This window comes from Umbelopsis ramanniana, assembly GCF_025399195.1.
Source record: "Umbelopsis ramanniana AG unplaced genomic scaffold K450scaffold_9, whole genome shotgun sequence".
Taxonomy (NCBI): domain Eukaryota; kingdom Fungi; phylum Mucoromycota; class Umbelopsidomycetes; order Umbelopsidales; family Umbelopsidaceae; genus Umbelopsis; species Umbelopsis ramanniana.
The window spans coordinates 340,696-356,725 of NW_026252095.1; the positions used below are offsets into that span (position 1 = coordinate 340,696).

At 44.9% G+C, this 16,030-nt stretch overlaps 8 protein-coding genes across 8 annotated transcripts; 4 read left to right on the forward strand and 4 right to left on the reverse strand.

The window, feature by feature from the left end:
* Nucleotides 1-682: 682 nt before the first annotated feature.
* Nucleotides 683-4,968, reverse strand: K450DRAFT_227648 (uncharacterized protein). The gene is made up of 4 exons (XM_051586766.1): nucleotides 4,629-4,968; nucleotides 4,252-4,554; nucleotides 3,599-4,123; nucleotides 683-3,516 (listed from the first exon to the last, which is right to left on the reverse strand). Exons 1-4 carry the CDS (start codon nucleotides 4,708-4,710, stop codon nucleotides 962-964), a joined length of 3,465 nt encoding a protein of 1,154 aa, XP_051447541.1. The 5' UTR covers nucleotides 4,711-4,968; the 3' UTR covers nucleotides 683-961.
* On the reverse strand, nucleotides 4,750-7,603 carry K450DRAFT_227654 (uncharacterized protein). The gene is made up of 5 exons (XM_051586767.1): nucleotides 7,535-7,603; nucleotides 6,881-7,464; nucleotides 6,468-6,812; nucleotides 5,350-6,391; nucleotides 4,750-5,243 (listed from the first exon to the last, which is right to left on the reverse strand). The coding sequence occupies exons 2-5, from the start codon at nucleotides 7,186-7,188 to the stop codon at nucleotides 4,839-4,841; spliced, it is 2,100 nt and encodes a 699-aa protein (XP_051447542.1). The 5' UTR covers nucleotides 7,189-7,464; nucleotides 7,535-7,603; the 3' UTR covers nucleotides 4,750-4,838.
* On the reverse strand, nucleotides 6,877-8,577 carry K450DRAFT_227659 (uncharacterized protein). Its single transcript, XM_051586768.1, has 5 exons — nucleotides 8,419-8,577; nucleotides 7,962-8,342; nucleotides 7,702-7,890; nucleotides 7,535-7,603; nucleotides 6,877-7,464 (listed from the first exon to the last, which is right to left on the reverse strand). The coding sequence occupies exons 2-5, from the start codon at nucleotides 8,187-8,189 to the stop codon at nucleotides 7,276-7,278; spliced, it is 675 nt and encodes a 224-aa protein (XP_051447543.1). The 5' UTR covers nucleotides 8,190-8,342; nucleotides 8,419-8,577; the 3' UTR covers nucleotides 6,877-7,275.
* On the forward strand, nucleotides 8,496-8,968 carry K450DRAFT_170931 (uncharacterized protein; the record flags this gene model as incomplete). Its single annotated transcript, XM_051584130.1, has 3 exons — nucleotides 8,496-8,574; nucleotides 8,643-8,722; nucleotides 8,789-8,968. The coding sequence occupies 3 exons, from the start codon at nucleotides 8,496-8,498 to the stop codon at nucleotides 8,966-8,968; spliced, it is 339 nt and encodes a 112-aa protein (XP_051447544.1).
* On the forward strand, nucleotides 8,843-10,541 carry K450DRAFT_227671 (uncharacterized protein). The gene is made up of 4 exons (XM_051586769.1): nucleotides 8,843-9,489; nucleotides 9,557-9,930; nucleotides 9,994-10,339; nucleotides 10,424-10,541. Exons 1-4 carry the CDS (start codon nucleotides 9,094-9,096, stop codon nucleotides 10,442-10,444), a joined length of 1,137 nt encoding a protein of 378 aa, XP_051447545.1. The 5' UTR covers nucleotides 8,843-9,093; the 3' UTR covers nucleotides 10,445-10,541.
* Nucleotides 10,542-10,939: 398 nt separating this feature from the next.
* Nucleotides 10,940-13,164, forward strand: K450DRAFT_227673 (uncharacterized protein). The gene is made up of 4 exons (XM_051586770.1): nucleotides 10,940-11,085; nucleotides 11,218-11,428; nucleotides 11,530-12,123; nucleotides 12,190-13,164. The coding sequence occupies exons 1-4, from the start codon at nucleotides 10,999-11,001 to the stop codon at nucleotides 12,939-12,941; spliced, it is 1,644 nt and encodes a 547-aa protein (XP_051447546.1). The 5' UTR covers nucleotides 10,940-10,998; the 3' UTR covers nucleotides 12,942-13,164.
* Nucleotides 13,165-13,210: 46 nt separating this feature from the next.
* K450DRAFT_227678 (uncharacterized protein) lies at nucleotides 13,211-14,797 on the forward strand. Its single transcript, XM_051586771.1, has 7 exons — nucleotides 13,211-13,371; nucleotides 13,443-13,582; nucleotides 13,675-13,761; nucleotides 13,843-13,959; nucleotides 14,028-14,148; nucleotides 14,222-14,414; nucleotides 14,504-14,797. The coding sequence occupies exons 1-7, from the start codon at nucleotides 13,260-13,262 to the stop codon at nucleotides 14,739-14,741; spliced, it is 1,008 nt and encodes a 335-aa protein (XP_051447547.1). The 5' UTR covers nucleotides 13,211-13,259; the 3' UTR covers nucleotides 14,742-14,797.
* On the reverse strand, nucleotides 14,676-15,883 carry K450DRAFT_227681 (uncharacterized protein). The gene is made up of 3 exons (XM_051586772.1): nucleotides 15,838-15,883; nucleotides 15,532-15,746; nucleotides 14,676-15,459 (listed from the first exon to the last, which is right to left on the reverse strand). The coding sequence occupies exons 2-3, from the start codon at nucleotides 15,700-15,702 to the stop codon at nucleotides 14,854-14,856; spliced, it is 777 nt and encodes a 258-aa protein (XP_051447548.1). The 5' UTR covers nucleotides 15,703-15,746; nucleotides 15,838-15,883; the 3' UTR covers nucleotides 14,676-14,853.
* Between the last annotated feature and the right edge of the window lie 147 nt (nucleotides 15,884-16,030).

The window sequence follows — 16,030 nt, forward strand, 5'->3', positions numbered from 1 at the left end:
CCTAATACACTGCAAAAGACTTTGTTCAGATGTTATGCTGGCGCATTCCGGCGGAAGTGACTGACTCGCTGTATCCAGCTCACACTTGGTCAAAGCTACTGCATCTGTTAACGAAAATGGAGAGGGAGGTTCAATGGCGACAAGCAAGCATATTTTGCGATAAAAACCCTTTTCTTTGCCCATACATTGGATTTTGGAGATAGACAAAGTGTCCATGGCAGTACAGCCTTGTTTCAACGCAGCAGTAGCAAGCTGGAAACAATCGCCCCTTGTCTGTAGCTGTTCCAACGCAGCTGATATTTGGGTTATACCATGTTATCAATATCATCACGCATTGGCGGATCATTCGCGTATCTTAGAGTCCTACCTAAGCCATGTTCGACGGCTATCTTTTCACTAGAGTCTGGACTGAAAAATAATGGCTCCCAGTCTGACAAAGCGAAGCTTACGGTAAGTGCGTCTATTGTGCTAGTTTTTCATGAACCCGACAAACTACGCATTCTGATATACTTTCTTCCTCTTTTGATTTGGAGCTTCGACCTGGTACATTGAATTGCAATATGGATGCTGCGGCAAGGCCGACAAGACACCAGGTTGTACGGACTATCACCATGGAATATAGGATGGAAAAGGTAAAAGCAAGCATTTAGCCATCAATGACAGCACTGGAACAAAATAATAATACGCCGCCCAGATAAATTGGGGAATGTGATATAAATGTTAGTGGTTTTTTTTTTCTTGAAGTAAATGAATGTTGAAGTAAATGATTGCTAAAACTACAGATTGTCTTTGTCTATGTACTTCCATGTTGGAAAAATAGCAGAATTTGATACAAATAACAAGGTGATGAGAAGAGAAAGGGACTGTGTGTGCAGTTGTAAAATGATAGAGCCCAAACAAAAACATGTAGAAGGAAACAAATGAATGTGTGTATAGAAAAAGTCAGTGATATCATGGTCCTTCAGTCGGAAGGGAGTCCTTTGTGACAATGTCTGCAGTTTGAGGCAGAACATTGTTTACAACATCCACGGTATGGCGCTGACCGCGTTGACTGGGAGTTCGTTGAGGCAATTGTTGAGCTTGTCTCAGGTAAGTTGATCGCTAAAATGTAGGTACTGTCAAAACATATTGCCATTCGAAAGTCAACTTTGCAAAAAAAAGCCTGTGTACTTACCAGAACAGAAGCAACATCGCTTCGCTTTGCTGGATCTCGGCTAAGAAGGGTGCGAATTAAAGTGCGCGAATGACTGTCTTGTATGAGACTATCCAATCCAGGAATTTCCAGCTCGCACTCATCGTTCCATCGCAGTCCGTTATTGAGGGCTGGTGTCGTGCTAGAGGGATGTGAAATGAAGTGTAGAATGGTAGAATCCGTAATATTATTAGGGAACAGAGGACTGTTGGTCTCCAGTTCATAAACCACACATCCCAAAGCCCACATATCGATGCTTGCAGCCGCCACAACACCGTTGGCTCCTTCGAGACCATAAGTTGTTGCACGAGCCACCTCGGGTGGACAGTATCGAGGAGTAATTACACCAACCAGTTCTTCTCCAATGGTACGACTTGCTTCAAAGTCGATGAGTTTCCAGTGCCCATTACGACGATTGTGCATTACATTACTTGGTTTGAGGTCACAGAATGCAATACCTCGTGAGTGGCACCATCCAAGACTTTCTGTAATTTCCTTGATGATGGCATGCAAACCTGGGGCTCGTCTTTTGTTGCGTCGAGCATGACGGATAATAGACCCAAGGGTTTCATCCAGACATTCCATCACCGTCGCGTATTGAACATTTTCTTCCTCCGACGGCTGAGTCTTGTTCTTCTGGTTTTGAATGGTCAGGACTTCTACCAGCTCGACCACATAAGGTGAGCGAAGCTTCATCAAAGTGCGACATTCCCGCTCCCAAGCTTCTCGTCTACCAAACCATTTGATGGTTCTTGGTGTATGATTATCCGTAGTTTGAACAAAGATAACGCTATTGGAGGGACCTTCAATTGTCGATCGTTCAAGGTCCGCGGTATACCTTCCAGGAAGACTTGCGATAAATCCGGATGTAGCTTCGGAAGGCGTCCGAATTTCGCTTTCCGGAGTCGAGAGTACATCTGAACTTGATTGGCGACTACTTTCTGGTGCCACGCTATCGCGGGGGGATTCAATGACCACTTCGCTGGTATCTGGCATATTTCCTAAAGTTGCTAGCATATCCAGGGGACTGACAGCGCGGTAAATATCACTACCACCCGTGCTTGGCACACTGGAGGTGGATAGATTGGGCAATGAAGCACTGGGCGGCGTGGCAGGTCGGGCAACAGGAACGCTGGAGTGCTGATGATGGGTCAGTGGTATTGTGCTTCGACTCAAATGTTTGGATGCATACAAGGCAGCACTGGGAGATGACGACGTAGTGGCTACGCTGAAGTGTCGACTGGATCCAGAAGGAGGTATGTATCGAATAGGTGGAGGTCCATCACCATTGAACGATAAAGAATCAGCAAAGGTCCATGCCTCATCGTCGTCCACATTTTGTGAGTTGGCCGCAGGTGGGATGGTATTATCCGTCTGCTTTGCAATGGCATGTGTAATCATCACAGGAGCAACCATATCACTGGTGGTATTCATACTGCTGCGGAATACTTCCATACTGCTGCTGAGAGGAGCGCCTTCATGATAGCTAATAGGTTGGCTCAAGCGGTGATCAATGTTAACACTGTGATTGGCATGTGGTGATGTAATGGCTCTAGAATATTCGTTGGGCTTTTGTCGCTCATAACTATCGAATTCATTGGGAGTTTGACCAGGTCCCTGAAATTGCAAAAATCCGTTGCTGGGATGAGAGTTTCGATCGAACGGGCTCCTTCGTCCAGAGTCATTCGAATCCCGGCTTAAACCTTCTGAATCATTGTGGGCTATAGGTGGCATCATCTCCAGCACGCCGGATAAGAAGCGAGAATTTCGATCGCCAAGTTCAGACATAGTACCCATTCGACCAACGGAATCGTTCATGGTACTAAGCGTCCAGGCAGTTGAGTGTCGATTGCTAGTATTGACTACATTTTGGTTGGTGGGTTCCGTCATTCCGAAAGAGCTGTTTCCGTGTTCCGTCAGATTTTTGCTACTCCCATCCTTAAAGGAATCTGGAGGAAAGCCTTCGCGGACAAACACTTCCTTGTCTGTTACGATATACTTATTATTTTGATGTCGGCGATAAAGGACGATGCCAAGGATAATGGCGGCAATGGCAACAACACCACCCACAACAGAACCAGCAATGATGGGAGTAGTGTTGAGGGAACTATGACCAGTTGTAGGTGGCGTGTTATTCGTTGATGAAGCTGAGGGAGGGCTATTGGACGACGTGGTCGCCGTAGGATAACCAGTACTGGGTACGGATGACCAGGTCCAGTTATTGCTGTTTAACACATACATATTATTATCGTTGGTAGCACTAGGACCCCACCCTCCGTAGAAATAGATATTTTTGGAGGAGCTGTCATAAACGGCGGAGTGACCTAAAAATACAAACGGGTGGTAGGAAATGAGAATTACATGTTATCACAACCTTCTCATCAGTACAGCAAATTTTGTACGAACCCATTCGCATACTGGGGCCATTCGCCTTGTTTGTATCTTGCCGTAGCCAAGTTAAAGTCGGCCAGGCACTGGCATCCAAGATCCAAACATCGTTATCGACCGGTTGGTTCGTACCACCACCATAGATAATCGCTTTATCGGTCAGACATGTGGCGGTGTGCAGTCGTCTTGGGCCGGGAGACGCTCCGCCAACCGAGCCCACGGCGTAGTTTAGATTCCACGTACTCGATCCCAGGTTGTAAATATTAACATCGCTTAGTACTTCATTGGCAACTCCAGTAGACGAGCCGCCAAAAGTAATCATACAGTTACACTTGGGAAGATAACATGACGCGTGTTCAGTTAAGGCGGGACCATTAGGCGCATTACTCCATGAAAAGGAGTTGGCGTCCATTGATGATAAGGTATTTTGAACCGAGTTAGATTGGATGAGACCATTCACGTCGACGGAAGAGCCTCCATAGGAATAAACGGTGTTATTAACGATGATGGCAGAGAAGCCTTGGGTTCGTGTAGGCGGTTGCACTTCTAAGGATGGATAAACAGGGTCATAGCTGAGATTAGTTTTATTTTGGCCACATACCACAGGATAATATAAATATATATATATTGCAAAATGATGTGCTGCAGCACATGAAACTAAATGAACTTACGGGGTGGTGGAAAACTCCATGACCAAGACGTAGTGTCCAAGACTTGAAGTGTACCAATGGTTGATCCTCCTGTGGTGTTGCTAACGATAGCCAGCATTTGACCTTGGCTGGGTAAATTGAGGGCTTGAAATAATACCTGAGGTAGCAAAGTACCTGAGGTAGTCTGTACAATGGGTTGCGGGTTATACCATGAACCATTGACATTCCATGCCCAAACGTCGTCTGATCCTGTCAAGGTGCCAGAATTATTGGCGGTTGGATCTTTGACACCACCGTACACGATCACATAGGGTGGTTGGAACACTGACCACCCACCAAAAAAAAAGAGTGAGCGAGTTTGAAACGAACGCTTAAAATAAAAGCAGAAGCGTCCTTACCTGCTGCATGGCCTGCTCGCCAAGGCACATTAGAGTTCGGTAAACCCAATTGCTGATTGTAGGGCAGTGATTGCTGAGCCATGCATCCAAGCAAAAGAAAATAAAAACGGAGCAGTTGGAAGAAAATACTCTAGCAATAAATATAGACAAGTTCAGTGTAACCTTTCTCTGGGGGGAGACTCATCCGTTTTTATTAACAACATTCTTTCTTCATAGTTTTCTCTCAATAACGCTTTGAATCATGCCAGCTGGAGAAGCGTCGTATTCCAACAATTCAACCGTGTCATCGTCTTTAATGACAGTGTTGGCTTGGACGTACACACGATCAGGCAACTTTTTAGCAATGACGATTTCGCGGTAGGCATGCCAGCTCTCAGGGACACTCGTCCACTTGTTGTAAAAGTCAGTACCAGCCTGTTCATCTGCTGTAGCCTTGTAGACTTGGAGTTTGTTTAAAAAGTCGGCTATAGCAGGGACGCCCACACTTCTAATCTTGGATCGATCGACGTGTACTTCAAGGTTCTGGTTATTATCGGTGTATACAATTTCAGCTAACTTGGCTTCGATCATGACTTGAAGGATAGCATAGCGAGCTTGACTATGAGCTTGACCCCACTATCATCCCAAAAAAATTATTCAAAAGGTTAAAAATAAATCCCATGCAGTCCCACAAAGATATCTTCAGCTTACGAACGCCTCCCAAAATAAAATAAAAGCCTACCTTTTTAGCTCGCGGGTCATACAATTCAAGCGCAGTCAGACCTGCTCGCGCCATGTTGAGATAACTGGTGAAGATGACATCCTCAGCCTCTTCACCTTCGTGCCCGAAAATGGCTTGTATATCCAGGTGAGGAATGAGCACCATGGCAATAGCTTCAGCGCGACACTCTTCATAGGAAGAAGCAATGTTTTTGAACACGGAATTAAAGTTTTGGCCAGATTGGTACCAATGTTGAATAGGTTGATTGGTCAGGGGATTGATGATATGATCGCCAAAATTACGGGTGCCACTTGCGTCTTCAGTAAACAATATGCCAGTACCATGACCCAATTCGTGCGTACCAACTTGGACCTCGAAAGCCTGAAGACGATATTTGATATACATGTCATAATCTTCATCTCGCACAAACGGGAATCGAATAGTCGGTGCGTGTGCTGTCAAAACGTTGCCAAGGGAGACATTCTTGGAGCCCAAAACTTGTGTGATATCAGAATAGTTGGGAATATTGATACCCGCTGGTAGACCTGCTGTTGCGAAGTTGAGGACTTCCAAGGACGTGAAGTCGGGAGCATTGTTAATGACGGACCGTTCAAAGTCCTTGGGCCAGGGTAGGCGTGAGATGAAATTGGGAGCGTTCTTGACGAGATTTTCAAACTTTTCGGTTTGGCTCTTGTTCACCATGGCAACAAAACCTTCCCATTCCGCACGTACACCTTGCGGGTCACGGTACGTCTCGATGAATCCAATGTTGGTTTCAACCACAGGGCCAACGTCCTTCAGCCAATATCGCTGGGACTCCTTATGTTCATCTATAGATCCCGACTCAAAGGATTGGAAATAATGGTTCAGCATGGCCTTTTGATTTTCATTGGCTGCAAACGGTATGGCTGCCTTGATGTTCTTGGCCACTTCGGCCATATATTCACTAAAATCACCATATTGCACTGTAAGAGAGGCTCCGTTGGGCAATGTATGAGATTCTGGATCTTTGGCAACCGCTGAAGCAATTCGCAGATGGTAGCCTTGTTCGTCTTTGAATAGCCTGTGTGAAACGTGGGGAAAAGACATGTCAAATAGAGTTTTAAAATCGATCACGTTTGTGATTCCATTTCCGTTACCTGGTATTGAGAGGATCCAGTGGGATTTTTTCGCAATAGTCTTGAACCAGTTTAATGTCTGCCTTAGTGATGTTGGAACTATAGTAGCCAGAAACATGACCATCTTCTGGAAAGCCAAGAAGTGCCTTGGCGCTGGGTTCAACGCTGAAGATTTCTTCTTTTGTGGACTCCCATAATGCCAATGCCTTTGGACCGTGAGCACTGGCCTCAACAATGCGCTGAATGTCTTGGGCAGATACTCGGGGAATGAACTTGCGGTCGCCAAAGGAGCGATAATTGCTCATGTTGCCAAGAAATTGCGTAGCATATTGAACAAAGTCCTCGAACGATTCTTTGGACACGCCACTGGTACCCAAAAAAAAAAAGGTGTAAGAATGGGGGAGGGACAATCAGCTCAGCTATGGGCTCTATACCTGTCTTTTTGTAGCTGGTCTATGTCGACCATGCGGCCATCCTTGGTGGTGAAGACAGATTGAATGAGATCAAAAATCTCGGGACCATGTGGGTTGGTTTGGGCCAGAATGATTCGGCTGCCAGCAAATGAAGCTTTGGCCATGTAATGAGCATAGAGCTTTTCATTCTTGGTAAGTTGTTCAAAGAAGGTTTTGGCTTCGAGACGAGCAACGGCAGCTTGGCGATCGGCGAGTAATGTAGAAGTAGACATGAAGCGCGGGAACAAACGAGTTGTGGTGGATTTAACCAATGTGGCGCGTGCAAACATTAAATACACTAAGGAGAACCTTTTATACTTTTTCTATTTTTTTCTCGGTGGGGGAATTCTCTACAGCAAGATACAGAGAAGTGGTATTTATTGACTTTTTAGGGAGTTTTCTGGCTCTTGTTCCTCTTGACTGAGTTGCTTAAAGATACTTTCAAGTTCCTCTCCATCACGGTCTTCAATGTACTTTATGGCCACAGGTCGTCGCATATGAGCATGGTTTTGGATGAGCCTAGTGAGTACGGGTTGATACGTCTTCAGCGCCTGCTTTGTTTGATCCTAGTAGTGAAGAATGAATAACTCTATTTGGTACTTTGTACCTTGCAAAAGCGGATGAATGGCTACTTACCGTCTGTTTGGCATCTCCACACGGTCGCCAGTACACGTGACATTTTTGTAAATTAGACAATGCTTTCACCTGCAGGAGGAAGGGACATCCAAAAGGTATATACAATTAAGGCAAATGTTAACGCTTTGAGATGAGAAGAGAGAGATGAAAAGCTGGGTGGTACTTACACCAACTACCCTGATATGTTCTGGTGTAACAAATCGGGAAGGAAGCGCTTCGCTGGCATTCATCTTGAGAATAGCTCGCTCTATTCGTTGTGCAAGTTGCTGTTGTGCAATCGATGGTGGGTCACTGAATCTTTGTTCGGTTAGTTTACGAGGCCTGGCTGCTCGAAACGTTGTACTGGGGGAAGAGATCTAGATTGTATAACATGCATAGGGTTAAACAAAGGATCATTGTTCCGTTTTAGCCAGATACGCTCGCTTACAGTCTCTGTTTCTACCACTTGGCTTCGGGTGGGCCGAGACTTGAAGAATTTTTTCAGCTTTCCCGGTACCATGTAGGAGGAAAGAATGTCTTGATTGTTTTGAATGACTTCATTTTGTTTTGGAGTTAAGGGAGGTCTATTGATAATTGGTTTTGTGGATAATGTTCGTTTTATATTACAGAACGCTGTTATGGAAGTTCGTTGATTCATTTGTACACTTTGGAACATTCGTCTTTTACCCTTCCGTTTTGTCGAAAAGGACCCCCATTTTTGAAAGTCCGTCCAAAAGTCTGCCTGCTATTCCCCGCCCGCCCAGGTTTTATGGTGTGCTGAAGCCTGCCGACATCTTTCCTTCCCTTTTTCGTTGTATAGGTAAAACATCTAACGAATCCATCCATCCATCATTCGAATCATCAACTAACAATACGTTTCCATCCATCCATTATCGTCCACCTACCATTTACGTGAACTTCGACATTATCTTCATTTTCACCCGGTGCCTAAATCACATTCGACCGATAACTTGAATCAGCAATGGCTCCCAGAGTTACTTACAGACGCCGTCTTTCCTACAACACCCGCTCCAACAGAACTAGAGTCGTCAAGACTCCTGGTATGCACCGATTTTGATTATGAGTATGGAATGGAGAACGCTCATTAACTGAAATTTTACCACTATAGGCGGTAACCTCAACCTTCAATATGAGAAGAAGCCCGCTACTGCTCCCCGTTGCGGTGACTGCGGTGACAAGCTCGCCGGTGTAAGTGCTACGACTTTAATGTGTAGAAATACATAGCATGGCATACTAATGACGGAATCCCCACAGGTTATTGCTCTCCGTCCCCGTGAGTACGCTCAGGTCTCCAAGACCAAGAAGACCGTCAGCCGCGCCTACGGTGGATCCCGCTGCTCACACTGCGTTCGCAACAGAATTGTTCGCGCATTCTTGATTGAGGAGCAAAAGATTGTCAAGAAGGTTCTCAAGTCTCAAGCCGAGAAGAAGTAGATTTGAATTTGGCTTCAAATTACTGTAATTCCTTTCGTCATATATAAAAAAAAAGCCTGTCCCAAAATTTGAACTGAATAGTCTTGCTCTCCTGAGATCTCTTTATCTTTCCCCCCACTCACATAATGTCTGAGGGTCATTCTCCTTCAGCGTGGAAATTAGCTTTATCTTTCACCTTTGCTCTCATTGTTGCTAATGTATCGGGGGCTCAATATGTATATCCGTCCTTTGGAACAGCATTAGCTGAGCGATTCCACTGGTCAGCTCTTGAAAACAGCTTCGTAAGCACTGCCACATTCCTAGGTGTCAGCTTCTCTGGTCCTCTATGTGCAAAGCTAGTCGAGACATTTGGCACTGGCAATTCCTTGCGAATCGCTGCCTGTTTCGGATTCACTGGATTCATGTTGCTAGCACAAACCTATGAAGGCATCCTACCCCATTATTTCATACTGTGTGTCTTTTATTTACTCCTAGTAGGAGTGGGTGGAGCGACAGCTTATCTGGTTGCTCTTGATTCTCAGGTTTGTCATGAATGGAAAAGGACTCCCACAGTGTGGTTGAAACTCACTCCTCCCAATTGATCACCAGGTCCATAATTTTAGAGCACATCGTGGTTTAACCATGGGCATGACCAGTGCAGCAGTTAGTCTATGTGGTCTTGTGTTTTCACAGATCAATGACCATTTCTACAAAGGCGATGACGATACTTATGGTTTCCTTATCTTCATGGCTCTCGTTATTTCAGTCGGACAGATTGCTGGATCTTTCACTGTCCGCTCATTTAAACACGATCACGAGGCTGTGACAACATCTCATCGCCGCCCCGCCGCTTCGGACGACGAGGAAACTCCCTTATTGGTAGTGCCTAAAGACGAGGAACCCAATGTCTCTGGCTGGCAGTTCTTTACAGATCCTATTGGATTATCTCTCTTTCTTGCTCTTTTCGTTCTACTGGGTGTCGGGTAAGTACATGCTTTCAATTGATAGAGGCCGCTGGGATACGCTATTGAGCATTCCAAAAAAAGTTATATCTATCTAGCAGAGATAGGACAAATTCTCGCCTCCTTACCCGAAGAAGAAGGTTCGACTGCCCAGCATCTTCGAAACTATAATGTGTCGGTCTACAGCTTTTTCAATTTCGCGTCACGCATTGTCTTTGGCACCCTGTCCGATTCACTCAAACTACGATTTGGTATTCAGCGCATATGGTTTATGTTTGTAGCATGCATCGTATTGGCAGCAACCCTATTCTACGGAGTCTACTATGTGAATAGCCCTCACGACTTGCTTCCCTGCACCATGTTAGTGGCGACTACGTATGGTATAGGATTCGGTATCGGTCCAGCTATCACCAGCGAGTTTGGTGTTGAGGTAAAGTAGAGATTGCAATGCAATGGAAATAATGATATGAGAATTTTGGACTTATCCCTGCATTTCTCTGCTTCTCATTTGTAGGTGTTTGCACGAAATTGGTGAGGCCTTTTTCTTTCTGACATGTCACTGCAATGCCCGTGTGCAGGAGTACGGACGGGCGGCAGTAATTTGCTCATATATGGGAATAACGTAACTAATGTGTTGTTTTTTATATGTGGATTCCAGGGGTTGGCTATTGTATGCCCCAGCGTTTGGCACTCAAGTGTTCAGTTTGATCTTTGGCACTTTCTATGATCTAGAGGCTAGCCGTCAAGGAACCTATCTCTGTCAAGGCACTTGGTGCTATGGCTGGACTTTCATGGTGGGAGGTGCTTTTGCCATTGTTAGCGCTTGCGTGACCGCTAGTAGCATCCTTCGTAAAAACATTTTGATTCATAGACGAAACAATACTGTATAATAGGTTAGAAATTGGATTAAAATCTTCGTTAGACGCAAGAAACTTTGTATGAAAAAATCCCAGTAAATTTTTTGATGTCGTCACTGATTTGGGCCAATTTGCGGGACAAGCGACGCGTTTTCAGAACAAGCTCAAATTTTATTTGACGCAAAATAATAAGGTCAGCGATTCCTTTGGTCTACAATCCGCTACACCAAAGATGCAGGCACCGGTCATCGTGATGAATACAAACATGGAGAGAGAGTCTGGACGAAAGGCCCAGCTCTCGAACATTACCGCTGCTAAGGTACGTTCTACCCTGGTTACTCGAGATCTCCCAACTGTCATCACGTTTGCGACAGCCCGATCCACCCCTTATCCACTCGAGCCACCTCATCATGACTAACGCATTGCAAATCCTATCCATTCATCTTTACAGACAGTCGCCGATGTCATTCGTACATGTCTCGGCCCCCGATCCATGCTCAAGATGTTGCTGGATCCTATGGGAGGCATTCTATTGACAAACGATGGTAACGCCATTCTTAGAGAGATCGAAGTTGCTCATCCCGCTGCAAAGAGCATGGTTGAGCTTTCGCGAACACAAGATGAGGAAGTTGGTGACGGCACCACTAGTGTCATCATCCTTGGTAAGATGGATCTCTTAATCCTCAGGTGTACTTGAGTCTGTTACTGACCTGTCATCTATTGTCATTTCGTCCTCCTTTTTTTTTTTTTTTTTTTCTTTTAGCTGGTGAAATGCTCGCTCAAGCTCTTCCTCACGTTCAACGCAACGTTCATCCCATTGTCATCATCAGTGCTATGAAGAAGGCTTTGGAAGACGCTCTTCAGGTCATCGATGACATTTCCGTCCCTGTCGACGTCAACAATCAGGATGAGATGCTTGCTCTTGTCAAGTCATCGCTCGGCACCAAATTTGTCAGCCGTTGGAGCGATCTCATGTGCAACCTTGCTCTCGATGCTGTTCGAACTGTCGCCATGGAAGATGAAGCTACTGGTCAACGCGAGGTTGATATTAAGCGATATGCACGTGTTGAAAAGATCCCCGGTGGTGAGATCGAGGAATCTAAGGTTTTGGATGGCTTGATCCTCAACAAGGACGTTACCCACCCTAAAATGCGTCGTCGTATCGAAAACCCCCGTGTTGTCCTTTTGGATTGCCCATTGGAATACAAGAAGGGTGAATCTCAAACCAACATTGAAATCACAAAGGAGGCCGACTGGAACCGTATTTTGGAAATCGAAGAAGAACAGGTCAAGACCATGTGTGAAAAGATCATTGAGCTTAAGCCTGATCTTGTTTTCACCGAAAAGGGTGTTTCAGGTGGGGGTTGATTGGTTTTAATATGAATTTGGGTGTCATGGTTTGCTGACACTTTTCCGTGTACAGATCTCGCACAACACTACTTCGTCAAGGCCAACATCACTGCCATCCGTCGTGTTCGTAAGACGGATAACAACCGTATCGCTCGTGCTACTGGAGCCACCATTGTCAACCGAGTGGATGATTTGCGCGAAAGCGACGTCGGTACCAGATGCGGTCTGTTCAACATTGAAAAGATTGGTGACGAATACTTCACTTTCTTGACCAAATGCAAGGACCCCAAGGCATGCTCTATCATCCTCCGAGGTCCTAGCAAGGATATCATCAATGAGGTCGAGCGTAACTTGCAAGATGCCATGTGCGTTGCTCGTAACGTTTTCTTCAACCCTCGTCTTGCACCAGGTGGTGGTGCTACTGAAATGGCCATCAGCGTCAAACTTGCTGAGAAAGCCAAGTTGGTTGAAGGTATTGAACAATGGCCTTATCGCTCTGTGTCCGATGCTTTGGAAGTCATCCCCCGCACCTTGATTCAAAACTGTGGTGGAAACGCCATCAAGGTCCTTACCGAGCTCCGAGCTAAGCATGCCAACGGCGAACACTCGTTCGGTATTGACGGTCACAATGGCAAGGTGGTCGACATGAAGGACTATGGTATCTGGGAACCCAATGCCGTCAAGGTCCAAACTGTCAAGACTGCCATTGAATCCGCATGCTTGCTTTTGCGAGTTGACGATATTGTCTCTGGTGTTTCCAAGAGATCCGGTGGTGGTGGCCCTCAAGGAGGAATGGAAGAAGCTGCCGAGATGGCTGAGCGTTAAACAATAACCTTCAAATAAGAAAACCAGACCAACGTCCAGCATACTTTGAAGAAAAACACCCCCAAGCATGAAAAACTCGCTATTCCCCCATCCGCACCACGAACGAAGTCAAAAATACAAAAAAGAGAAAATTTGAACGATAATCCCCAAAAATGATATTAAAAGAAATTACAAGAGCTTTCTTTTTTGCACATAGAATTAAAACCCTTCTTTCGCTTCTTAATTACGCGCGCATTGTTTTTTAAAAAATGAGTTTCACGCTCAGCGATTGACTGCGTTTTTACCAGTCAGTCAGTGTGTGTTGGATCTCTCGACAGTATGCCAGACTGGACGCCGTTACAGCAGCTTAAAGGGCACAAACGCTCTGTTATTTGCCTTGACCATTCCAGCAAATCTTTCATTGGCGGGAGTTTGTTGGCTTCCGGATCAGGTTGGTAGTTGACATGCACATGGAGCAAAGGTTGTGGAATTGAGTTTGTAATGCGTTACATGGCCTGTTAGAGGACGAAACTTGTAGAATATGGGATGTTAGAACGGGTAAGGCCGTTAAAGCGTTTGCAAAACAAGGGGCAGCAGTTAGCAGCGTACGATTCGCATCCAAAGCAAGCATATCCCAATTCTATATGGCGGTTGGATCCAAGGTAACAACCATGAAATTTTTCTCTTCAATATAATTTGGGTTGCTACAAGGAATCAGCACTGTGTGATCAATCAATTTAACTTTGCTATGAAGGTCCTTGTGTTTGATATGAGAAACTCGGACATGATTCTATCTGAAGCGTCCAAAGAATATGAATTCTCTGAAGATGAGATCAACACAGTGAGTAAATAAAGACCCACGCTCATACCTCGGATGAAAAACCTACTGATTTTATCATCACTTTTTCTTGCTCGCAATCAGATAGATATAAATGAGAAGAATACATTTTTATGTACAGCTGATGACCGTGGTGAAGTCAAGGTGATTGATCTTGAATCACACAAGCTATACAAACAGTTTCGAAGCAAACATAAAAATGTAGGTTTATCCACCTGCTTAGCTTGGTTCTCACTACCAATTTTTTCCTTACCAACAACAATGTACAGCTATGCATGGCAGCTTGCTTCAGACCGAAAAAGCCTTGGGAACTGTGGTCAGGAGGCATGGATAATACTATTTGCCAATGGGATATTTCACGGGGCAGTATGGTAACAAGCTACGATACAAGTAGGTTGAATGCGAATTTGCGAACATCTTGATTATGTATAGTATTTGACAAACAATATATCGCCTTTTTCAGATCAGACCGATCCGACCGCCCACCAAATGGTAAACCCTCCTTTCGTTTATTCATTGCGAATAAACCATGATGGTACTTGGGTAGCCGCTGGTTTAGGCGACGGCTCTGTCCAAGTGATCAAACTCGAAGCCAAGTCTAAAAAGGTGTCTGTCAAAAGACTGAATGATGCTCATGGCACACTTGTGAACAGCTTGTAAGACCCTCTCCCTTTTTTCCAACGTTTTAACTTTGTCACAGTAGTAGTTAACTCCTTTACGCTATCTCCCTGAATGGCCATTTTAGGGCATATGTCAATCCCACCACGGAGCCATTGCTGTGGTCAGGTTCAGCGAACGGTCAATTGGCATTATGGAATTTAGGATCGTTGGAGACAGAAGCTCCGATACAACAAAGCAAGATTGCAATGGCTAAGCTGAACTGCATCGAAGCTCTCAATATCGATACTTCTCCAGTATTGGCTGCTGCAGGCGTGACTAGCAATAACGAAGGAGCCCTTCATTTATATGACACATCACAATAACATCAAGTGGAAGCAATTCCAAGCTCTTTCTTGTATTTGTACAAAACCCTCTATGTCTGCCTTTTATACCAAGCATTCGATACATGCCATAAAAAGAAGTTTCATGTTAAATCTACCATATGTTCATGTCATTGGCGACGGATCGTTTTGCCTCGGACTCCGCCTCTTCAACTTTTGATATCCACCACTTGTAGGAACATACTAACTTATCCAATCGCAGGAGATATGGCGCATCTTCTTCAGATATTTCTCTTTGCCCGTGGGTATCAAGGACTGCCTGCGCAGTTTGGGAGGTAGGGTCTGCTGATGTACTAATAAGGCTGTATGTGACGAAAACTTCTGGTGAAGTGGATACTCGCATATTGGAGTTCCAAGGAGACGATTCTGTGTGTTCCTCGCTAACCTTGGAGGTATCCAATATACAGTCGACTGGATCCAGTTGTTCAATCCAGGTTATACGATTGCTACTGGTATTTCGTCCGATAAAAGTCAATTGAACACTGACCGAGTTTTGCCCATTATATTTAAGATTTACACAGGGCGGGTTTTCTGGATGTTGCGGCAGTATAGTGAAGCCATCGAGAGCGATTTCATGTAAATTGAAGATCAAGTTCAGTGTCAGAGGTTCGACGTGATCCAGGACGGTAACGAGCGAAATCCCACAGACAGTGGCTGTACTTTCTGAGTCTCCTACGTCGTCCATTGTCTCTAGGGTATTCTTTAGAAGAGGCATGTTAACGTATCAGGATAGACAGAACAGGACGGCTTCGTCATTATCAAGGCGACTTACTCGTACTATCCAACCTCTTTCCAGTGTGTCAAGGACTAGTTTTCGACTCATGTCATAGAATCGTATTGCCCACCATCGATTCAAACGAACTATTGACACAAGATCTTTGGCGTCTACATAGCTTATTATATTAAAGATAATCTCGAGAGGTAAATTCTGAAGCATTGACATGATTGCGTTTTGAGACTTGGTGGTTCGCTCAGAACGACGTTTTGCTGGTAAGGCATATGTCAGCTGACAGCACATTGCTCGATTTATACGTCGATTACCAAGTCACTCAAGCCTGTCAAAATGATTCTCGTTTACCTCGGCTGTTAACGTCCACTTATACGCACGGCTATTCTACATCGTTATGCCGCTAGCTATGTAGCTCTTGCTAGCCGCAAAGATTTTTCTGGACCGTTTGGTCATTTATTCATCACCACCCACTACAATAAAACTCCAACCAACAAATGAGCTCGTTTATTTTTTATCTCGGTTAGGGGATCTCGGACCTTCT